Source organism: Chiroxiphia lanceolata, chromosome 9 (genome assembly GCF_009829145.1).
Source record: "Chiroxiphia lanceolata isolate bChiLan1 chromosome 9, bChiLan1.pri, whole genome shotgun sequence".
Lineage (NCBI taxonomy): Eukaryota > Metazoa > Chordata > Aves > Passeriformes > Pipridae > Chiroxiphia > Chiroxiphia lanceolata.
The window spans coordinates 30,469,959-30,495,335 of NC_045645.1; the positions used below are offsets into that span (position 1 = coordinate 30,469,959).

Sequence of the window (25,377 nt, forward strand, 5' to 3'; positions counted from 1 at the left end):
TGGAAAAAAAATCATATCCAAGAGGATAGAGTTATCACCTTGAAGAATTCATCACAGATCAAACGGCTCCGTGGCACTGAGAGATGCCAACAGCTCCAACAAGGAGGATGGGATGGGAGGAAGGCAGTGAAACCTCACCTCCAGGGAGGGCAGGACACTCGGGAAGAGCTGCGTGGCCAAAGCAGATGCTAAAATGCAATGAGGATTTAGGAAAATCAAAATTGGCTGGAAATTTTTGACCATCAGGATAAAGCTGAACACGCCAGGGAGGACCCTGACACTGAGCTGTCACAGGGAAAGCTGTTTAAGCTCGGAAGCACTTGGGTTGTCTCAGTCCTGGAATACAGCAACCACGGGGCTCAGACTGAGGCTGATGGGAGCCCAGGGGACTGAGGAGCCTGCAGAGCTCAGGAACAGCTTCTGCCTCAAGCAAATAGACTGATCTGCAGCTGCTTGGAAAGCTGCTCGTGCTGGAAGTGCTCGCATCCAGCGCTGCACAAGTAGGAGTAACTCACAGGTCTCTCTCCCTGGTGGGTCCTCCCCACCCCACCGCCTGAAAGCCAAGGGCAAATCCAGTGCAGGGATGGGAGCATGAGGAAGTTGGGGTTTTTCTGGACATATTCTAGGTATGGCACAGCAGTGAGAGGGAAGGAAATCCTCTGTCATGGACTGTCCAACCCCACTCAGAGCAAACATTGGAGGAAACCTCTTTAGTCAAGAAATTCGCCAAAAATTTAGAGATTTTCAGAAGACACAGGTGACCTTTGAGAGACTTAGAACCCTTTAAAGGAATCTGATTTTTCAGAAGGTTCAGTGAAAAACGGCCAACAATAAACTTTGGGCTCCATGTCCCGCTGAAGCCACATCGTAACAGATGCTGTTAAAGCAGTCCCATGATCTATTCCACACCCATCACACACATCAGAGCAACAAAATCAACACAGTACAGAAACTTATGTCCTGACAAAATTGCAGTGCAAACCTTGCCCTCATACAGCATCGAAGCAGGAAGAAATACCAGCACAGGTAACAATCTCCTTTGAAATAATAAATACAAAAGCTGTATTTTTTTCCTTAATTTTTTTAACTCATGACAGCATTTGTTAAAAATATTACATCTGCTTTTGAGAAGGTAATATCCTCTCCATTTAATATGGAAAAATAAACTCTACAGGACACACAACAGATCCCCCCCAGTTGGCACAGAGCTGCTTTAAGAGATTAGATCCACAGGACTCATCAAGGCAGAGGGTTGGTTTTGTCTTCCTTGTCCCTAGACTCTGAAAACATTGTGTTGTAGGAATGGTAAAAGACAAGAATACATAAAAACAGTAAAATGTTTATTTTCTTAGAAAAAAAGAGATTCAAAATGATTGTGATCACACTCCCATTCGTGCTCAGCAAAGCCAATACTGCAAGCTTAGTCCTTGATTAAGATACCTATTAAATGAAACTCTTTTTCCTCTTAGAATACAAATCTCTGCTCCTGCATCACTTCCAGTATTTCAGTGATAACATGCTTTTAATGGATAATAATTTCTCAGCTTCTTCTCAGCAGAGAAACAAGGCCTGCCATGGCAAAAACATCCCATCTCCAAAGCTTGGAATCACCAGCATTAATAAGCACTCTGGCCCGGACGCCGACTGACAGACAGCTTAAGGGTGTTTCTTAGATGCTTGAATGTTCACTTATGGAAGCTTTGTATAACACTACCTCATCTGATAGAAAACAGGCCAGAGGCCTCAGTAAAATCAACAACGTCTTTTGGATTAACTCTTAAGGATTTGCTGCGTATCTGGACACAGAAAAAAGTGAGAAGTTGCAACAAGTTTTAACTAGCAGCAACAAAAACAGTTCCTTACGAGTTCTTAGCAATATTCCTCATCTGTTCATTAGGAAACACTGTAACTGAATGGAGTATATAATGTGGAAATGATCTTCTTCTGTTATGTAGTGCTGTTCGCTCTAGAAGACTCCCGGAAGGTCTCGGCTGGGTTGTAATCTATTTACACAGTAGTTACTCCTGGGGCGAGCGGCAGAGTTGGCACTATGTGACATCCTCCTCTTCTGAACAATAGTCACGACCCTGCAAGGACAAAAGCCAGACAGTTTGTACATGGCTACTGCAGACAGGAATGAGCTGAGGGAGCGCTCTCTAGGAATGCAGATCAGGTCTCTAAACGTGGCGGGGTTTAGTTCAGGGCTGGGGAGAAACCTCCAGCATAGGGAATGGAGCTTACACAACTCCTCCAGCCACGAAACCAGGATAGGAGACCCTTCCCTTTCTCTCACTAATAATCTCCTAAACGTCATCCCCTACACTGAATTCCAGGGGGAGTCCAACAAACTGATTTACAAACCTATTTTATGCCAAGATGATTCACCTTGACGGGCACAACCCTGCACATTTGTTGGGAAGAGATAATCTCCGAGGCAAAAGCAAGGAAGCACATAATCCCATGAGCAACACAAGGCAGCTGCTGTGAACAAGAACACCTCCTGTGATAACCCCAGCAAGAGTTTAACCGAAGAGCAGAAGATACTATTTGTATTGAAATTATGCTTGCACAGTGGGGGATATGGGCTCAGCTTCACAAAACATGGATTTCTTATCAGACCAGTCACGTTAAGCCTTCCATTCCAGCCCAACCACAAGACTGGCAGCAGCATCTCTCTAGGTATTCCCCTTGAGATGTTGTTCTGGAGAAGGTATGTCCTGCCCCTCACTACCTGTTTTGTTCAAAGCAGCAAAAAAAGACCTGACAGGTCCCACTATCCTTGTTTCCCTGCACAAAACCAGCTTTTAGACACAAACCACCTGAGATATCCTGTGTCAAACAAGTCCCTCAAATGCAGTGCCCAAAATCTCAGGGCTATTTCCCATTTTTCCCATGTGCTGGATGTATCACCCAAGTGCTCAATCCCAGCAGCTGAGCAAAGGGCTGTCATGGAAGAAGAAAAAAAAGAGGAGAAATATGAGACTGTCTAACCTCCAACAGAGCATAAAAACTCAACACCACCCTGTAAGCAGAAGACACCAACACAGCAGTGGTAAAACAGGGGTACCCAGCTGCCTCCCAGATCAAAACCAGTCACTGTCCTGTCAGGAAAGGGAAGGGAGGAGAGAAAAAAGTGAAAAAAAAAGGGAAGAGATGTTTCTTGATGCAGCGATCAGTTTATTTGGGACACACAGCAGGGGTGCACATCAGGAACAAAGGCTCCAAAATGCCTCTGCAGTTACAATCCCAGTGCCAGTGGTGGGATTGCAGAGCTGGCTTTGCTGGAGAGTCCACACCCAGGAATGTGTGCACTCTAACAGCTCCCCGGGGCCCAGCACTGTTAGCAAAAGGGTTTTCTTAGTAAGTTAAAATAAACCCCAAGAGACTAATCAGCCCAAATTCCAATTCAGCAGTCACTGACCCAGAAAGAAAGGAAATAAAATACATTTTTTAAACTAAAAGCTATGACTCAAAAAGAAGGAACGCTGAAATACTTTGCAGTGAAACCCAAATCCACCACTTTTCTCCAGTCCAGGGACCACATCTGGACAAAACCAGGAGACTAAGCTGGTGGTGATGAAAGCTTTGTCCAACATGCTTCAGAGCTGTGAAATGCACCAGCAGTGAGGGATGGCTGAGGCTCAGGGCACCTGCAGGAGATCCATTTACCTGGTTCCTCCGCCTCCTGCTCAGGAGGGAGCCCATCATTCCCCACCACACTCCCACCAGTGGCCATCACTGCTATCACAGCCTCAAACAGACCCAAATCCTGGAAGAAAGCCATCATGCATTCCCTGTTTCTCTCCCGTTCCTCCTGCCATTTCCTTCTGCTTCTGGGTTTGCTCTGTGGCTACCAAGTGCATCAATCCCCAAAGGGATGTCAAGGACCTACTTCAACAGCAACGGCCTTCAGAGGCCAATCAAACCACTCTTTGATTCTATGAAACATCAACCAGTGAAGCAGCAGCCAGATGATGAGCTGGTAATGTGAGCAGAGGAGCTCCAGTGGTATCTAAGTTCAGACTGAAAGGATGACGGGTTTTTTTTTCCAGGAGCAGATGTGTGACAGGAACCAAAGGAACCAGAGGAGGTAACAACTTCCCTCAAACAGAGCACCACTGTGTCTGGAAAAGAATGCAGGAGAAGAGAACGCTCCAGTGTGACCTTATTGTGGCCTTTCAGTACCTCAAGGGGCTACAAGAGTGACAAGGGGGAATGGCTTCCCACTGACAGAGGACAGGTTTGGATTGGGTATTAGGAAGAAACTCCTCCCTGTGAAGGTGGTGAGGCCCTGGCACAGGTCGCTCAGAGCAGCTGTGGTTGCCCCACCCCTGAAGTGTCCAAGGCCAGGCTGGATGTGGCTCTGAGCAACCTGGTGTAGTGGGAGATGACCCTGCCCTTGTTGGGCAGGGGGTGGAGTAAGATGATCTTTAAGGTCCCTTTCCAACCCAAACCACTCTATGAGCCTATGATTCCATGATTGCCAGTCAAATCCTGTCCAGGGGAGCAGGCTCCTGCATCCAGAGGAGCCGGTGGAACAGAGCAGGTGGCTACCAAGAGGACTTTATGGGCCTTCCTTTAATAGCCCTTAATAGCACAGGACATTAAATGAGTTGTAATGATAATGGTAACACACGCCTCCAAGTCCACCTAATTCCTGAGGAATACCATCTTCCTCCCCTGCAGTTCCAAATCCAACTTTCAGCTTTTGAAAGTGTCCACAGAAACACCTCCAAACACCTTGAATGCCTCCTTTCCTGCTTGTACCCAAACCAGAAGGGCTCATCCCCCTCTAGAAATCGCCTACCGGGGGTGCACCATGGCTGATGAGATCCTTTTGGGGAACAAAAAGAGGAAAAATCACAGGAAAAGGGCTTTTCCCCCCTTTGGGTGCCAGGGCGAGGCACAGCCCGCCCGGCTGAATGGCCCCTTGTGCGGCCGGGCAGGGGCGGCAGCGCCGGGGATGCGCTTCCGCAGCTTGGCACCGGCATCCCAGCCACGGCCGGGAGAGGGAGGGAGAGGAGGGCGGCCGGGCCGGGAGAGGGGAACGAGCTGCACCAAGCAGCCCTTTCTTCTGCCGGGCTGAAAGAGCCGGGGGGACACAGTGGCCCCTTTCACGGAGGAGGCGGCGCTGGGAATGGCGAGCCCGGCTCTGCGCTGGGAACCCTTTTCATCAATCTGGTTTTGTTTACAGCCCGCGCAGAAAGGATGGAAAGAAAATGCCGGGAGGCGGCACTAAATCATTGTATACTGTGCTAATTTTTGTCCGTTTCTCATTTTGTTAGGGAAAAATCAATGGAGTCATTAAGAGCAATCCACTTTGCTAATGAGTTTCTGCCTAATCATTCTGCCCTTGCATACGTTTCGTTAGCAACCCCCCTTCCTCTTTAAATACCATACAACGAGCTGCATTGTGTCGCCGCCGCGCTCCATGCCCAGTTTTACTAACGAGGGGATGCAGCGAGTTGATGCCAGGCACCTCTGCCCTGGCCTGGGTACTCCCGGACCCGGCTCCCGGTGACCAGGTGAGTGGACTGGCAGAGAAATCCCTGCAAACCCACCCCCACACTGGCACCGGTGGCCAGGACCAATTGATCTCTTGACCCAAAGTGACAACCCCTGTGGTGGTGGTCACGATTCCCCACGCTCGGGGTATCACTGACCACACCAGAGCTGTTATTGGGACGTCTTCTCTTGCTATGACATTTTTTAATCTCGTTTTTGTCCATGAGCATGTTTGCATTGTGATTATTTCTTAATCCCAGGCTGGTTTGGTTCAGAAGGGATCTCAAAGCACATCTCATTCTACCCCCTGCCATGGGCAGGGACACCTTCCACTAGCCCAGGTTGCTCCAAGCCCCGTCCAACCTGGCCTTGGACACTTCCAGGGATGGGGCAGCCACAGCTTCTCTGGGCAACCTGTGCCAGGGCCTCCCCACCCTCACAGGGAGGCATTTCCTCCTAATACCCAACCCAAACCCGTCCTCTGTCAGTGGGAAGCCATTCCCCCTTGTCCTTTCACTCCAGGCCCTTGTCCCCAGTCCCCCTCCAGCTCTCCTGGAGCCTCCTAGGTCACAATAAGGTTCTCCCAGAGCCTTCTCTTCTCCAGGCTGAACAATCCCAACTCTCTCAGCCTTTCCTCCCAGCAGAGCTTCTCCATCTCTCTTCTCATCTTGGTGCCTCCTTTGGACTCTCTCCAACAGCTCCATGTCCTTCCCGTGCTGGGATTTCTTCTTGAGGAGTGACACGGAACTTGCATGGGGTCCTGTGGAATCATGGTCCAAACAAATTTGAGATGTAGAAAGAAAAAATACCCCGAAGACTGGAGAAACTTTAGGAGAAAGGTGTCAGCTCTTCATTGTGTGCTTCACAGTGACTCTTTTTGAAGGCAAATGTAACACCGGACTAAATCAGTCCTTGCACTATTAGATTAGAAAGAACCCAGGTAATTAATTTATTTGCCTGAATATCAATACAAATGGCCTCCTACCAGGACACGTTTCTATCTTCCTAATCAGAGCTGGTATTTCAAAACCAGATTTATCCCCCTGTGAGAGGGCAGTGACTGCCCCAGCCCTGGCTGCAGCCAGTGGAGCCCCTTTCTCCTCTGCTGGGCACAGCAGATCTCAGATTTATCCAGCAGCTGCCGGGTCTGCTTCAGAAGGAATGTTCAATCACTCTCTGCTTCCTTCTCAGGTTTCCAAAGCTGTATTTCTGCATATTTCTGCCTCCATCTCTCAGGTCAAGCAAATCACTTGTACTCCTGACCCACATCTTTCTAATTTACTCTGGGTGAACACTCTCCTCAAGCTTAATTGCTACTACCTCTTGCTCATCCTCCACTGGAATATATTTCTGTGATTTCAGGCAGGCCTAATTTTCAATAATGATGATCACACTGACACCAGGTGAGCTGCCTCCTTCCCAGTACCTGTCTCTGCTCCATTTTCCTCCTGAACTCTTGCTGCACACGTCTTTTTGTCTCCAAAAGCCAGGCCCATGACAAACAGTGTTTGGACAATGCTCTCAGACACAGGGAGGGATCCCTGGGGTAGTCCTGTGCAGGGCCAGGAGCTGGACTTGATGGTCCTTGTGGGACTCTTCCAGACCAGGATGTTCTATGATATGACATCTAACTACTGTTTCCTGTGCTTAACTCTACCCAGCTACTCCCAGTCTCCCACAAAACTTTTTATCTCTGGCTTCTCATCAGTTTTTTCAGTATTTTAAGCTCAAATTCTGGTGTCTCTGAAATGACTGGGTTGACTCCAGCAGAACCAACATCTAACCCTATGTGCAAGGCTGACTTTCACATTCTCAGGCAGTGCTACCTCAGCCTTCATTCCAGTATTTCTTCCTTCCAACAAACCCTATGAATTGAATTACCACAATCACACGCAGTTCCATACAGGCAAGTTCAGCTCCAGCTCTCCAGGCAGAGACTCACGCAGAGACAGGAACAGATGTCTCCCTCTGAATGCCTCACAGTGTTTTGACACTGAATTTTGGTAGACAGGAGCTCCACTCATTGGGGTTGACATTCTGGTTTTTACCTTTGGGTGGCATTTGCAGAAGGCAGTTGAGCTTCGTAGGGGCAGCCAGAGAGATTCTCCAGACTTTCATCACGGCTTTTTTTGGATCTGCAGGATTCATAAACGCTTCAGCTGATGAAATGTCAGCCTGTGTTCTTTCCATTTCACACTTTGATTGCAGAAATTTTATTTTAGCTGACCTTCCTGTCCATTTATTGGCTGTGAGGAGTCCAAAACACCCGTTTCATTTTCCTGTCTAATGCACAGCTCACACTAAGAGTTGTTGTTACTCACTTGTAATAAGTGACCCAACACCCCCTGAGACTCCAACATAAGCTGAGGGATGTTTTGCTCCTGCCTGTGGAGTTTCTGTAGGCACAGCCCAGAGTTGGTGACAGACTCCGTGTCTCCATCACGAACCCAATGCTGCTCATGGCCACGGTTACCACGGGAACATTACAACATGTTTTGGGACCTCATCAGCCACAGGCAACACCCCCCACTTCTGCAAACTATTTCAGCTGCAACTGGTGAGCTGCTCACTGATAGAACTCATTTAATTGTTTGACAGCATCCTCAAAATGCTGTTTAGGCATCAGACAAAACCCCTCATGTTTTTCCAATCTTTTTGGCATTTGTGGCAATAACTAGAAAAAAATGTGTTATGGGCAAAGATTAATTAAAAAAACCCAAACTCTCCCTTAGGAAGACTACTTCCTCAGGCACAGGAGGTCCCCAGAGAACACAAATCCCACGTTCAGCTGCACATTAACTCCTGCCAGTCCCATCAAGTGCCAGCAGCTTGAAAAGCAGGAGAGCCCTCTCTCTCCTTCTGACAGATAAACTATGTATTCCCTCTAAACAAATTCCTGACGGAGAAGATAAATTTGTACAAATGCCCTGGGGATCACCTGTAACATCTGAGAGCATGATCCAACCAGCCAGGAGACATGGGCAGCTGCACTCAGTGTGGCAGGAATGGGATCAGTGCCCTGAAACAAAAAACTAACCAAAATTCATCATCAAACACAACCTCAGCTGGCCTGGACTGCAGATAACACAGACCTTTGGAAAATCCATTTCACTGGAGATTTTGCATTTGACATTATGGAAGGGGATGATGTCCAGGAAAGGCATCTGAATATTCATAGGGTGATGCATTTACTCAAAGGAGATGTAGCTATAATGTGGATATGTAGAAATTCTACTTTTTAATGCATTTTGGTTACATAAAATCTTAACCCTGTGAAATACTGGTACAGAAATATTCTTCTCAGGAATCTACAAACTTCTCCTCACTTCTACTCTTTCCCCTTTATCTCATTTTTTGCTTTCATAATTTATATTCTTTTTAGAGTAACAAATTTGTTGCTTGGGACAAATAAGAGATTTGTCACCCCTTGTAGCACTCTGACTCCTAACACCAGGAGTGCTGGCAAAAATGGTAGAAATTCAGAGCCATCCAAGTAAAAATTTCCCTTCTACTCTGCAACCCAACACAACTTAGAACAGAACAGAATAGAATAGAATAGCAGTATTTCATTTGGAAGGGACCTACAAGGATCATCTGCCCAATCACCTGAGCACTTCAGGGCTGACCAAAAGTTACATCACTGTTAAGGGCACTGTCCAAATATCTCTGAAACACTGACAGACCTGAAGCAACAACCAGCCCTCTGGGAAGCCTAAACCAGTGTCTGACCTCCCTCTCAGAAAAGGAATGTTTCCTCAGGTCCAGTCGGAAATTGGCAGTACAAATTAGATTACTGCAATTGAGGAAGGAAATATTTAATATAAAGTATTAAACAAGACAAATTACTCCAAAATATGCAGTGTAAAGGGTGTACTGGTGCACGAACCTCAGCTCAAGGTATAAGCAATGACTGAGATCTAGACTTGATCCACACAGCCCACTTAATTCCTCAAGCCTCAGTTTCCCATCTGTACTGGGATACAATTATTCATAGGATCACTTAGGATCATTTAAGCTGGAAAAGCTGTCTAAGATCAAGTCCAATGCTTTACCGGCATCAAGATTCCAGTTGTCTCCCACAGAGATGAAATGAAAGATCAAATTAGTAATGACCTAAAATCCCACTTTGCTCTTCTCCTTTATCCATGATATATCCTGGACACTGGAGTTAACCTGCCATCCATCCTAGACTGGTGATGTTCCCACAAAACAAAGGATTCTCTCCAGTACTGCCCTCAATCCCTACTTTTCTGGTCTTCTCTGCACTTCATCTATCTAACCAAGGAGCAGTTAAGGGGATCTTGGGCCAGATCCCTTCCAAACCATGGAGAATGTGGAGTGCTGCAGCAGGCAGGTCCAGCTGTCCTCCCCGTGCAGCTGGGAAACCTGTGTGTCCTCCCCTGAGAACGTCCATTTACATCCCTGTGTCTTACCTTTTCAATTTTTTCATCAAGCATTCTGAAGAATTCTTGTTGGCTTTCAGAGATGTGCATGCTGGAAGGCAAAGGAACAGTATCAGTACAACACAAATTTTTCCATTATAGAACACTGATGCTGCAGACCAGGGTTGCTGAGGGACCCAGCTGTCAGCTTTCACCATTGTGAAAAATAAATCACTTTACACTTTCATCTACATTGTCAATTTTTAAAATCTTTTTTTTTCCTATTTTTGGTTTACCCACAAAAAAACCTCACTGCATTTAGTTCTGTATATGTGTGCTACGCTTGGGATGGTAACTAGGACACAGGAGCATCCATGGAGGAAATGAATGGAGGAGACCATTCCCTTTTCCAGGTGGGCTGCCCAGGCCAGTGGGAGCCCCCTCTGTGTCAAAACAGGTTTTCCAAGGCTGCCAATTCCACCACCACCAAATGAGATGCCAATGAGGTTGAAGTCTTGCACTGGAGGATCTGCACATCCTGCTACAGGTGGGCTCTGCACCCAACACCCAAGTACGCCTACGAGCCCAGGCTGGACCTTCCCTCCCAGAGGGGTGGTCCCTACTGCTCCCTGAGCACACCCAACAGGTTATTCACAGAATCATTTAGGTTGGAAAAGCGCTCTGAGATCATCCAGTGTGACCATTTCCCCAGCACTGCCAAGGCCACCACTAACCCATGTCCCCAGGTGCCACATCTACACACCCTGTAAATCCCCCGGGACGGGGACTCCACCACTGCCCTGGGCAGCTGTGCCAACGGTTGACCACCCTTTTCATGAAGAGATTGTCCCTAATATCCAATCTAAACGTCCCCTGGCACAACTTCAGGCCATTTCCTCTTGTTCTATCACTTGTTACTGGGAGGAGAGACTGAAAACTCCTACAACCTTCTGTCAGGGAGTTGTAGAGAGCGAGAAGGTCCCCTTGAGCCTCCTTTTCTCCAGGCTGAGCCCCCCCAGCTCCCTCAGCCGCTCCTCATCAGATTTGTGCTCCAGACCCTTCACTTCAATTAATTCTGCAGCACCAAGAGTCTCAGTGATATGATTTTGGATTAGCAAAGAGGGCTGGAAAATACTCCTTTTTGTTGAAGGTGGCACAAGACCACAAGCCCTTCCCCAGGGGGGGACTTGCAAGCTAAAAATCCAGGAAGGTGGGACGTCAAGGAAAGGACGAGGAGACAAAGATGAGGATGTTGGCAGACAGTGTTTGGGGTGGGTCTGCTTTATGTATGTTAGAGGATGGGGAGAACCTCCTTCCTGCATGAATAACATCCCTCCGGGAAAGTGAGGCCAGAGCATCCTCTGGACCCACAGCAGGGAGGAGCACCTGGGCCCACGGGGGGCTGGGGAAACGTGCCAGGGACTCAGTGTGCAACAAAAAAAGATGCAGAAAAGGAAGGATGAGGACTGGTGCCAGTGTTAACAGTGATGCCAAACAGTCAGAAGGACACACAGCTCTCGGAGATTTTCTCCAGCACAAAAAGCTGGCTTGGTTTGCTGCATTCCCACCCTTTTCCTCAGAGTGATCCTTTCAGCTGTCATGAGTTAATACTCTCCCTAAGTGCCCAACAACAGGCTGCACTTCCCTACAAAGCTCAGCATTCAGACTGCCCTCGCTATCAGGATGAACATATACAATGATTTGCTTATGTTGGACATAAATGAAGGCTCAGTTCAGAAGCGAAGGTTTCAGAAATGGCATTAAAACCTAAAGCTGGTGATTCAGGAGCAGGAACAATTCACCTTTCAGTGGTTGTGGGAGTTTTTGTCCCCAGCTGTCTGCCAGTCCCTCAGGTTCCCACCTCCACCTCAGATGGGCAAAAGATGCTTGTTTGGGACAGCTGACCCTGTCACCTGCATGTTCAGGTGTCTTGGAGAGGGATTTTAGGGCAGTACAGCCCTTTCTTGGTAGGTAAGTGCTTGAAAAACAGTTTTGCCTTTGCAACACCATAAATCCTGTTTCTGATAAAATGAGATGATACTGGAGTGACTCACCCCAGCCATAAATTGTAAGAAAACTAAAAGAAGGCAGGGGAAAAAAAAAAAAAGGAAGATTGCATTGGTATATACATGAGAATTCCCACAGGAAGTCCTAAAGACCTGACAGTCTGTGGTCTTCACACAAGTTTGTCTGGGCAGGAAAACTGCCCCACAATTTAGAGACGAAAGACACTCCAATGCTGACAATTGAGGAGCTGTGTATAACTGTAAAATCCACTGCAGGGCAGGGAACTGACAGAATTAGTGAACACTGGAAGAGTCAGAAAACCACCAAATCGAAGCTGAGTTCTTGGAGAACAGAACAGAAAAAAAAAGATTTCCCCAAATCAAAATGTGGATTTAATTCTCCATGTAAGAAGCACATCAGAAGGCATGAGAACACATTTTTAAATGTTTCGTGGCGGGCTGAGGAAACACATTTTGCCAAAAGCAGAGATATTTATCCCCAGTATCAGCACTGTCTGAGTGATGAATGGACTCAGAGAAGCTCTGCCAAGAAGGAGTGAGTAAAAACTTCCCTGGGAACTTAATCAGTAGAATTTAGGAACACCTGCATCCAGCTCTGGGGTCCCCAGAACGAGTCATGGACTTGTTAGAGAGGGTCCAGAACATGCATGGAAATAGTCAGAGGGCTGGAGCACCTCTGCTCTGGAGACAGGGGGTGTTCAGTGTGGAGAAGAGAAGGCTCTGGGGTGACCTTATTGCAGCCTTTCAAAATATCAATATATAACATGGAGAGGGAATTCTTAGCAAGCCAGTAGTGACACAACAAGGAATAACAGTCTTGCAGTGACAAGAGGGCAGGGTTAGATGGGATATTGGGAAGGAATATCCCAATATCCTGTGAGGGTGGGGAGGCCCTGGCACAGGTTACGCAGAGGAGCTGTGGCTGCCCCATCCCTGGAAGTGATTTATCCACTCATTTCTGCTCTTTCAGCTGAGTAGCCCTTTTCCCCCCACTGCCACCCCTCCCAGCAACCAGAACCATTGTGGTTTTTAGAAGATAAACCTTTAAAAAATAATTGTGCGTGATAGCAGCTATTTGCTGACCAGGCATTTAGCAACTCAAACACATGTAGCCACTTTACAAACAAATGCAATGGTAACTTGGGCAAACAGCAGAGCCTTGGGCAAACAGTGGAGCTTCTACCCAACAATGTACCGTGACATTCTGCACCTCTCTCAGAAGTTTACTTATTTTGGCAGGACTGGCATAGAAATATTTACCTCTGCCAGTGCAATGAAAAAAATGGGCTTTTTGGTGATTCAATGTCAGTTCTGATTTTTGCAGGAACCTTTAAAATGATGGGTTTGATGAAAGAATGGAAACCCTGACCCCATGCAGTTCCTCTGGCTTGGATGTACCAAGAGATTACCCACCAAAAGAACAGCCCTTTTCTACCCCAGACTAATTAGCCTCATGTTAGAGCATCTTAAATACATCTCTGACCCTGCTGGGAAGGGCAGAGCCACAGTAATGAAGTACAGCTTTGCTAAAGTGTGATTTTACCTCCACCTCCCTCCTGTGAGTTTCTTTGCAATTACATCCAAAGCACTTATTTTTTCCCTTTGAAAGGAGGCTGAATTATACTGTCAGTTGATTAGGAAATTACTAAAGTTTCCAGTCTTGAAACCGTGTTCAAAGCACTTCATATTCAGCAAGTTAAAGTTAATAAGTGCCCTGAGGGCAGGGCATAAAGAACAGCATTTCCACAGTGTTCAAAATCCAGCAGCAGAGCTTCTTCACTTGTTCGTTACGAACCTCATATACAGCTCCATGTAATGTTATTTCCAAGCCAATTAGTGATTAAATGTAATGATGATTTAGATAAGAAATGAATTACTAATATCAATAACCAGCTCTGTCACAAGAGTTAAATATTTCATGGCACTGACTGACCTCAGCCAGGGTATGGGCACAGAACTGCCAGCCAAGGGTGGAAAAACTCTCAGCTACAAAACCACCCTCATTTTAACGTGACCATTCTAAATGGAAGAAGTTTACCACTCCCAATCCCAGGCAATACAGCTGCTAATGTATACCAGGAGCAAAAAACCTCCCTGGGAACTTAACCAATAGTATTTATGAACACTAGGGGAGATATAATTTTAGTTATGTGTAAGTTGTATAGAAAGCTGAGAAACAACACAGGATGGGTCTCCTACCAGCCATGACAAGATGCCTCTCACCTCTTTTTAGGTCCTTTGCTGTGCAAAGGAGAGATGCTGCCCAGTGTGTTGTTGGTCTTGGGACATGAGTGACCTTATCTACTCTACTTAAATTGAGCATGGTTTTAGGGCTGCTGGAGCCACCAGCTGGTCTGCACTAGGCAGCAATCTTGAATCTCACAGACACTGCTTAACCCTCTGTTTATCTGTATTATGACTTAAACAACAAAAATTGAACTTACTTTGCTCTGGGTTGATGTACTAATCCTGGGATCTCTTTATTAGATTTAAGTCTTACGTTTGAACTGGCACTTTTTTCCTGAAACACACAAAAAACACACAACAGAGATACCATCAGTATTTATTTAAGTACACAAAGGGAGACAGGCACTTTTCATCACAGTGTCACACCGGGCTGGGTTCAGGCTCAACCTGCAGAACCCAGTGAGGAAAGCTCAGCAAAAATTAAATTAAAGGCAACACAACTGATGCAGTGATCCCACGTGGGCAATTTTTAAATGCCATGGGCTTGGTGGTGTGGGGGAACTGCCTCTGGGTCACCGAGCAAAATCCATGGAAAATGAGGTGTGCATCTGTGGCTTGGCTCCTCACACAGTTGTATTAATAACAACATCAACTGGCACCTTTGAGAGGGCCCCAGAGTAACTGGGCCCCAGGCTTGCTCAGAACAGAGTTGAGAAACAGTAACATTGTGGAAAACCATCTGTGGGAGGAAGCATATGTTAAACGTGGCAGGGAGAAGAGCAGCAATGGCAGACTTGACCTGCTCAGCCAGAAAATTGGGAACAAGGAAGGAAACCAGCTCCGGAGAGCCCATCATAAGAAGAATGTGGATCTGCTGGAGAGAGTCCAGAAGACACCACCAAGAAGAGTAGAGGGGCTGGAACCCCTCTGCCCTGGAGCCAGGCTGGGAGAGCTGGGGGGGTTCACCTGGAGAAGAGAAGGCTCCAGGGAGAAGGCTTCCTAAAGGGGCTTCCAGGTAGCAGGAGAGGGACTTTGGACAAGGGCCTGGAGTGACAGGACAAGGGGGAATGGCTTCCCACTGCCAAGGGCAGGGTGAGACTGGGTATTGGAAAGGAATTGTTCTCTGTGAGGGTGGTGAGACCCTGGCACAGGTTGCCCAGAGAAGCTGTGGCTGCCCCTGGATCCCTGGAAGTGTCCAAGGCCAGGTTGGACGGGGCTTGGAGCAACCTGGGCTAGTGGAAGGTGTCCCTGCCCATGGCAGGGGGTGGGACTGGATCTTTAAGGTGTCTTCCAAGCCAAACCATTCCATGTTTATAGACAAGAACAAAACCATGTCCTCTGCAGAGGACCAGAACTGTTAAAAACATCTAAAGAAAGGCATGAGAAGGGAAAAGAGATGAGAGCCAGCACAAGGTAACACCTTGTCATCATGTCATGAGCTTCTGTAACTCAAAACTTAGTGCACACATGTATCTATTATCTCCAAAATCCTTGAAAAGGATAAAGCCCCTTCCAGATCCTCCCAGTGCCGTGTGCTAGGGAAAGCTGCTGGTGCAGATGGGAGAGGTCTGAGTCAAATCTTACAGCTTACCTGCTCCACAAAGCCCTCTGAGTTTCTTAGCCATGACAATTTAAGAAACATAAACCCAAAAATTAGTGGGCTTGTGGGTAATTTTGGTGGGTTTGTTTAGCCTTATTTAGTCTTTGAGTGTCTGAATCACACAAGGCAATTTTGGAGAGGGCTACTAAATCACTGAGCCAAATAAAAAAAGAGGCTGTCTAGCAGTTAATATTTTAATGAATAATTCCACAAGGGATGTAAACATCAATTGCCTCAGCATCTTTGGCACTGTTTAATGCATATCTTCTAATCCTCCTAAGCAGAGAACTGTGCATTGCATGAAAATAACAGTGAGAGAGAAACAAGCCCTTCCTCCAAGCTCTAACAAGTGTCTGTGTGTTTGCTACATCCCACCAGCCACCGCCTGCCCCTGATCCTGGGATGTCAAGTCAAATCAGCAGAACAGAAGATAAAATCCCTTCTTTCAAAGCATCTCCTAGCAGTGTGTAGATGTTGTGTGTGATGAACATGCATGAACCTCTCATGAGCTGATGTCTGACTCTCACAGCTGGCAAGCAGAAGGAAAAGAGAGGGATGGGTCTCATGGGGGAGACACTCGTGACAACATCAACACCAGAAGTCAGCTAAAGCCCAACCTCGTGCATCAGGTGAACTTTTATCATCAGATTTACTCCAGGGGAAGGGGAAAAGGAAGGGGAAAGGGAAGGGGAAGGGAGAAGGGGGAAGCGAAGCTCTGATCTACAGCTCCTGTGTTGGGAGCTTTGATAAATCACAGCAGGGCAAACCTGACTTCCACACCTCTGCTCATGCTTTGGTGTCAGTGCAGCTCTATCAGGAGCTGGAATCAGCCCAAATCCCAGCCTAAAGAAACTTCTGGCACTTAGGAATGAATAGAAAGACACAAGAAAAATATATGTTGCCTTCTCTCTCTAGGTCCCAGAGCAATATTCAGAATATTAACAGACTGACATAGGAAAAGGGAAATAAAATATCAGTTTACTTGACTTCAAGATTCCACAGTTTATTCTTTCCCTCCCATTGCTCCTGATAATTAACACACCTCAATTATCTATTACAATTCTCCTGTTTAAGCAGAGATTATTTTACCTTCTCCATCTGTTGCTCAGCAGGAACAGACAGAAAAAGGGGAGTTAAGAGAAAAATAAACCTCGAGCAGGTCTCAAATTGACTCATTGCTTTGTTTCTAGCTATTATTTATGGCACTGATATTTCATTGCACCGATCGAAATATTGGCTTTGATAAAAATAGATATTCAAAAACAATTCTCCCAAATACAAACAAATAGACTATTTTTTCCTCATCACTTTGAAGACAAACTGACTCATCAGAAATTAATGGTCTGGCTTCTAATATTCTGCTAACAAAAAAAAAAAAGCCGAGATGCTCTAATGCAGTCAAATTATTCTTTCAGGCTGACTTGACATTGATTGAAGGGTCACATATCTCAGTTCAACCTCATTTTCTCCCCTATTTAACAATAAATAAGTTACCAGGCATCAACAGAACCATACCTGGTTTTAAAGCCCAAATCTGTTGCAAATGGAAAGGAATATGCAGAAGTTTGTTTTTAATCTGGCTCTGCTTATAAGGATTATTTAAAGTAAGTGCAGTAAATGCTGCCTCACACCACAGGCTTAAAAGGAAACCCTCCAGGATGCTGCACTTGGAGAGCAGCATTGGCAAAAAAGGAGAATAGTGGACATTTTTTTCCCCATTATTTTGCAATTAATCATTATCAAGGTAAAACTGTCATCCAATCAAGGTGATTTCATTTGATAGATTTGTTAATTATTGTTAATTCCTCCATAAAGGACGCACCATATCCAGAATTTCAGGGCACTAACAGATGGCAGTGACTCTGCTGCCAGATGCTATTAACACAGCAACAGCCACTACTGCCACTATAATTAAATATCTGTCAACATTTCCCTTGATGCTTCCCCTCTTATGAACCCATTTCTACAGACATGGGAACTTCATTGGAAGTTCATCAGGCTGCCACAGATGGACTCAGGTAAGCTGTTAATAGTCCTTCTTCTCGACACTTTTAACGCTCAGCTTATTAGAGAAGGGCTGATTTTTAAGAGATGCTTCCATAAGAGCTGCCATATTTTATGAAGAGACTATACTTTATTTTAAGCATCTTTAAATTTATTAAACTGGCCAAGAACTCAAAGATGACAGCAGCAACACCACTATGTAATCTAATGCCTAATTTTGATTAACTTAATCACATATTGGTCTTTAATTGTTTTTCCTCTAAAGTTACAAGAATTAAACAAATACACAAAGACATTGAGGGGCTGGAGCGTGTGCAGGGAAGGGAACGGAGTTGGGAAGGGGCTGGAGCAGCAGGAGGGGCTGAGGGAGCTGGGGGGGCTCAGCCTGGAGAAAAGGAGGCTCAGGGGGGACCTTCTGGCTCTGCAACCCCCTGACAGGAGGGGGGAGCCGGGGAGGGTCGGGCTCTGCTGCCAGGGAACAAGGGACAGGAGGAGAGGGAACGGCCTCAGGCTGTGCCAGGGGAGGTTTAAATTGGATCTGGGGAGAAATGTCTTCACTGAAATGGGGGTCAGGCACTGGCACAGCTCCCCAGGGCAGTGGGGGAGTCACCAACCCCGGAGGGATTTTGAAGACATATGGATGTGGCATCTGGGGACATGGGTCAGTGGTGGCCTTGGCAGTGCTGGGGAATGGTTGGACTGGACAACCTTAGAGGTCTTTTCCAGACAATTTTACATTTCTAAGTCAGTAAAACTTAGTGTAATGGGGTTCTTAGTTTCCAGTCTGGTTTTGTTAATTTGCAAAAGGCTGAAGTATTCAATTTGTAACCTGGAACCACCAATGTGGAGGGGGCATGTTCCTCCAGATTAGTATAATTTTAAAAATTAATTTGTCTCTGTAGATTTGCTATTAAAATATATTTGAAGCAAATAGAAACAACAAAGGTCTCTCCAGAGTGTGATCATGTTTTTACTCAATACTAGTAGTTTACAGCCATTCAAATATTTTTAAAATAATATTCCTGATTTATATCAAGATGACACTTTTCCTCAAAGGAGCCCACAGCACCTTTAAACTGCTTTCTGGATCCATGTAATTTATCATGAAAATAACTTACGGGAAAAATGAAGTGTTTGTTTTCTTTTTATACCATAAACTATTCTTTAAAATAATTGTATTTGAAAAGGAGGAAACCAAATGCATCAGTCAGAAAGAGAATGAAAGATGAGATGTAAGATTTTAATATGCCAGCCCAGCATTTTTTACCTCGCTCAGTCATGAGGACAAGCCCCGGGTAATAATATTTCACATGGACTGTCTTGATGCATCAGGATGAACAAGGGAGAAGTGAACCTATGAGATTTTACTTGAGTCTCCTTGCTTTATACACACATAAGTATTTATTTTTCGTGCTATCCTTTGACAGGAAGAGAGCCTTTCTTTTTTTCTCTATCTACCTGGAAGCAAAACCACCTGAAAATGTTATTTAGTGTAACTTTATAGCCAAGGGGCACATCAAGCATTGAAAAATCTCAGATGCTGGTCAAAAGGGATTACTCTTGGATGCAGTTCCATCATTATCCCTGCCCTAATGTGCCCATGCACCTAACGCAGAAGGGGGTCCCTAGGCACAGAGCCACAGAATCATACAATATCCTGACTTGGAAGGGACCCACAAGGATAACTGGATTCAGCTCCTGGCTCTGTGCAGGACAGCCCCAGAATCACACCACGAGCCTGACAGCACTGTCCTCCAGGTGCACATCACCTCCAAAACATATACCAGAACCTAAAGCCAGGGCTTAGCAATGAATGTGACCTTCATGGCACACACACAGAGACAGAGAAACGGATGTTCACGGCGAGGAGACATCTAAGAAAGGTGTTACCTTCACAATCATCAGAAGGACCTTCTACCTTTCCCAGGTAAGTCTTTCTGAAAAGGAACCTTCTACTTGCAACAGTCAGTACTGGCACAAACTCCCCTGATCCCTCCACTGCCCCTCCCAGGGCAGTGTGGGTGCAGTCACAGAGGCTCCTGGACACACAACTGCAACACAAGTGAGCGGGTGCTGGCCCCGCTCCCCCCTTCTTGCCCCAGGCTCCGACAGAACCTGTGTAACCCACCATGGGAGCTCAGTTTTAAGGAGTACCTTGTATCTGAGGCACTTGAGGCAACAACAATGCCCAGCCCGTCTGTTTGAGGCAGCGCTGCTCCCTGGAGCACCCTGGTCCTCAGGAACGAGGACCTGGAAACGTGGCCGTTATTTGTGGCTTTGGATGAAGCTTGAGGTCACATTTCATAATAAAAAATCTGTTTTAAATGGAATATTGTAATAAACATTATTGCTGTATCAGGCCAAAATCCCCTCAACTAAGCATGAAGGATTTGCCCACGATGCCTTACTCCTGTCAGCATCTCCATCCTTGGAGAAGTCTAAAAGGTGTCTGGACTTGGCCTTACGCAGGAGGCTCTAGATGGTCCTGCTTGAGCCACAGGGACCAGATGACTTCCAGATGTCTCTTCCCACCTCTTCCAGCCTGTAATTCTGTGACAAAGTATCTTCTTTAATAAATCAGACACTGAAAAAACCCACTTTTGAATAGGTTTGTTGAGTTTTACCCCCAAGCAGCAGTGGGAGAGACCGGAGCCATTCAGGCATGCAAGGGGAAAGCAGCAGCAGACACAGTGCCTGGCATTTATTCTGGAGAAAAATCCGATTCTGCAATCCCAGCCAACATCCCGCAGTGAGTCTGCACTGACGCAGGGAGTTGTAACCCAGGTTTGGCAGAGAAAACCCCTGTGCTTTCACCAGAGATCCAAAATGTGTTCCAGACCTCCTCCTGAAACGTCTTAACAGAGCTCCTCCTTCCCAGGGTAATTACTGGGAAATTCTGCTGTAGCAACTCCAGATCCTGCAATGCAATATGGAAGAGCAGGATTCAGAAAGCCACAAAACCCTCCGAAATTTACTTAGAATGGGATAAAAACAGGTAAAAAAAGAGAAAGGTATAAATCCTGAGCAGCTTTCTACAGCCCATCACAAAGGCTTCTGTTGCTGCAATCTGAGAAATTAAGAGAATGCTGCTTTCAGTGGTTATTATAATGATAAATAAATAAATACCTACATACAACCTACATGGAGATCCTCCTCCAGACTTGGATCATCTACTAAAAAGAAGCCAACACAGAAAGCCAGGGCAAGTGCAAGCGGGAAGAATGAAATGAGTGCTGGATTACAGGGAAACTGGGTGAATTTGGAGACCAAGAAAAAAGACAATGAGTTCTAGCTGAGAGCACACTACAAATTCTGAGAATGGTTTAAATGAAGCTTAATTTACCCCTCCAAGGGAGGAAGCAAAGCTTTGTGCTTTGTGGCAGGACCACAAACTTGCTCTGTCCACAGCTCTGGCTCTGCTGCCTCTCCAATATCGAGCTCCCTCTCCGAGGACACCCAGTCTGAGGTTACTCGCTGTTCAGGTTTCCTGGATCTGCTGTTTGTGTATTTGGCTGAAACTGGTACAATAACTAGTTTCTAGCTGCTTTTTAAAATGCTTTTGAGATGTTAAAAATTACAGTGCAAGGGTTATTCTAAAAAACATCTGACATGCTCATTACACTCAACTCGCGCTGCAGGAGCTCAAAAATCAGAAAAATCCAACCATAAGTGTAAAGTTGGGGAAAAAAAGAAGAAAAATAAAGTAAGAAGAAGGAAAATGCTCCATCCAGAGTGAGTTGCAGGACTTCTCTTGCAGTATCTAAATACAGTTCACCCTCAGCCAAAGTTACTGGCCTTTGAGCTTTGATGGAGAACATCATTAAAGAGCAGGGGAAAAAAATGAAGGGCAATTCCCATCATGAAAGGGTTTTCACAGAGCATTAATATTTACTAAATCTAATAGCTACAACTTTCTAAATATTCTCATCAGCTTTTCAACTCCTTCCCCCTCCCAGCCAATATTAGAAAGTCTGGACTAACTGGTTACAGTAATTCCAATTAATTCTGTTGAGTAACCAGACACCAGGAAGGCTGCAGACAAACTGAAAAGTAGACATGGGAGCAGCTGGTCTGAGGACAGGAAATTAAGGCAGGTAAACAGATGAAATTACTCTTACCTGCACCTTGGTATCCTGCTTCCTTTCACAGTTCTGAGGTTTTATCACCCCACAAGTTAGAATACTCTTGGTTCTATATGGTTTGGGACACCAAGGTTCAGAAAAATAAAATCTGGATTTCTATCTCAGAGTTCTTTTCTGCAGACAGACTGATAAACATCAAGGTGTCCCCTATAGAAAATGAGGGGTGTGATCACTGGGGAAATGCCTCTGTTGTGAAATAAGAGGATTACATTGCCCTGAAAATCAGGGTTTTCTGGCTCCCTCAGCATCTGTGGTACTCTGAACGGTCAGCCAGGACAAGAAAATGAGCATAACAGAGATAAACAAAGCCAGAACACCTGCCTCCAAGTGCAGGAAGTTTGAGGTCAAAGAGGGAATTCTCTTGCTCCTGCAGCAGGATCCTCACTCATCCATATAGCAAACCCAGAGAATGGGAACACAGGCAGGAAGCAGAGGAAGGGACACATCTGCGAGACTGCCACGAGATTGCCAGTGGGAAGGGATTTGCAAAGTGAAGCTGAGGAGCATCCCCTCTACAAACAACTTTGCAAGAGGCTGAAAACTATCCCTCACAGTCATACACCCAAGAAATTCAGGTGACAAGGTGCTTTAGAGCTTATGTCAAAAGATACCCAAAATACTGCAAATAAAGTGCTACGGGCAGGAAGGCGACCTGCTCTCCAACTCTCATTAATGCACCAGATCTTTAATTTCTTTGGTATGTCCAAGTGCTTGAAAGTTTTATCTAGCAAATAAAAAATAGATGGTTAGAAGTTAAAAACTGCATTACTGATGACTTTGAAGACTAGACTGACTCTTGTGGAAACTTCAGAGGGTTCAGGGCACTTGGCAACAAGAAGCACAACTAACCTTGCTCTTTTGCAGGTATGTTGCTCTCCTGGATTGTAGAACCACCCTGGATAACAAAACCTCACTCAAAAAATGAACTTTCTCTTATTAAACCTGTGTCATCAACAATTCTCTCTCTCTCTTGCTCAACCAGCTTTTAAAAAAATACAGTTATTTATATATTACTCATGCTCCCAATTTTCCATGCATCTCCTGAAGGCAGTTTTCCACCAAGTGCAATAACATGGAAAGAGCTGGCACTAAGCTGGAAACAACAGTACTGAGTGAAGTCTGCAAAACATTTATAGCCAGAAACAAATGTTGCAGGCAGTCTTGAGAGTGAATTTGGGTGTCATGGTGTTCCTGCTCCATGAAGGAACGTTGCTGGAATGGCATGGGGGTTATTGCCACCACAATTTTTGCACAGTTTTTTATTGAGATGGTTTTGAAGAGCTTTATGCCCTTCAAATATATATGAGAGAACATAACTAGAGAACGAGACGTGTACTGTTTAAATAGCTGGGCCTAAATTTTCAGCAGCTGTAGCATTTTCTCAAGCTGGTCTTCTAAAGGCAAAAATGACCTTTTCCAGACTGTTCTAAGAACTTGTTCTACACCTTTGTAAAATCAGATCTCTCTCCTGAGATCTTCCTGTGCTGTCAAAACCCACCAAGACTAATGCTCTCCCTGTGCACATGTCCTACCTCACTGCCTTAATACAAAGGTTTGGATTGCATTTTAGGGTGGGGTCATGGAAAAGATGGTGATCATCAAAAAGCCACTTTGAAGAGGACAAGTGGTTCCATTAAACCAGTCTTAATGGGGAATTTTGCGGGATACACATAAGATGGAGCACTTCTCCTCCACGGAAAGGCTGGGAGAATTGGGATTATTCTGTCAAGAGAACAGAAGGCTTTGGGGTGACCTGACTGTGGCCTTGCAGGACCTGAAGGGAGCCCACAAGAAAGACAGAGACTATTTACAAGGACCTGGAGTGACAGGACAAGGGGGAATGGCTTCCCACTGCCACAGGGCAGGGTTAGATGGGATACTGGGGGGGAAATCCTTCCCTGTGAGGGTGGGGAGGCCCTGGCACAGGTTGCCCAGAGAAGCTGTGGCTGCCCCATCCCTGGAAGTGTCCAAGGCCAGGTTGGACGGGGTTTGGAGCAACCTGGGCTAGTGGAAGGTGTCCCTGCCCATGGCAGGGGGTGGAATGGGATGATCCTTAAGGTCCCTTCCAACCCAAACCATTCTGGGATTCTCTGAGGATAACTTCTTCCCCTCTTGTTCATACCTGGGATTTACAAAGGACGGCACAACAAGGGAAAGCAGTGAAAGAAAAAGTCCTTCTGGGTTTGTTGCCTGCAATTTACAGGAAAGCCAAAACTAATTAGAAGATATGGTGCAAATGAGGAGACCATTAAGTCATATGTAAACAGAGTAAAATGGTAGTAAGAAATTACAAATTAGATGACAAAACCAAGAATAGTGCTACTCTTCAATACAAATACATTTGCAACAGGAAGGGTTTATGCGTTCCAAACCAGCAAGAATTCCCTACAACAAGCTCTCATTCTCCCAGCACTGTCCAAGGCTCTAATTTTGAAATTTTCAGTAATTGCAATTATGTAAATGCCTCTGCTGGCACATATTCTCAATGTCTGTATTTTGCTCCTCTCAACGTCTGTTTTATTTGCATTAATTCTCAAATTTGCACCAGGCATAAGATTTAAGACCCGAGAGGATGAAGTAACAGCTCTTGCTATATGACAAATTTCAGGGAGCATGGGTAAAATGTGCATTTCAAAGCACTTAATTGTTTGTATATTAGTAAATATGACATATGTGCTCTGACACATGAGAAGCATTATGGCTGCAGGAGAAGCCTTACGTCTGATTTATGTATTTTGTACCATATTTTCATTATTTTGGTTAGCCATTACTTTGGAATGATTATTATTTCACACAGACTATGGTAGCCAGCCCATTTACTGAGTTGCTGGTCCTCAGATGTATAAGCATGCATTTTGTCCGGATTCTCCCAACACTTCTTCTATCTGAGAGCAATACTGAGAATAGAAACCACATACATCAGAATGAAAGACAGCCACAAACAGTTTAAAAATTTTATAAGCCATTTAAAATAGTAATGGAGGCTGGGTTTTAAGTGTTTATCTCTTCTAAGTTTCCTTGGATAAAGAGCAGATAAATAAGAACAACTCCTAAGTGCTTGCAAAATGAGGGCCCAATATATTCCACTGAGGATGTATAAATATAGCTTTGATGCTCAGGATGCTGCAGGTTAGAAGAAGATATCCAAACCAATACTGGGAGAAGAACTAGCCTAAAATACAATTACAGGCCTGGAAACACTCATGTCCAACATTCAGCACATTAATGGTTGGAATCAATGACCTTAGAAGTCTTTTGCGACCTTAACAATTCTATGATTCTATCATCCTAAAATGACCAATATTTCAGAGTCCAAAATTACTGTTTGCCCGTCATGGCTTTAAATGTCCACTCTGATTTTCCATTCTCTCACCTTCTCATTCAGATTTTCCCAAAACCACCCTTTGCAGGTGGCCAAGGACACAGAAAAGACTCAAAACGAGCTCTGCCCTCCTTTTCCAGAAAGCAGCAAATCTTTTCTCCAGGAAAGTGTCTGAGTCAGCCCAGCCAGGGTTGGCATACAGTGTCTC

General features: G+C 45.4%; 1 protein-coding gene across 3 annotated transcripts in view; it reads right to left on the minus strand.

Moving 5' to 3' along the window:
• Nucleotides 1-1,037: 1,037 nt before the first annotated feature.
• Nucleotides 1,038-25,377, minus strand: part of C9H1orf21 (chromosome 9 C1orf21 homolog) — a 113,331-nt gene continuing 88,991 nt past the window's right edge. For all 3 annotated transcript variants that reach the window (XM_032696252.1, XM_032696253.1, XM_032696254.1), the window contains exons 4-6: nucleotides 14,359-14,435; nucleotides 9,939-9,999; nucleotides 1,038-2,087 (exon numbers count right to left, since the gene is read on the minus strand). In XM_032696252.1, coding sequence (XP_032552143.1) covers nucleotides 2,049-2,087; nucleotides 9,939-9,999; nucleotides 14,359-14,435 — 177 coding nt within the window. In that variant the 3' untranslated portion in view covers nucleotides 1,038-2,048. The remainder of the gene's footprint in view (nucleotides 2,088-9,938; nucleotides 10,000-14,358; nucleotides 14,436-25,377) is intronic.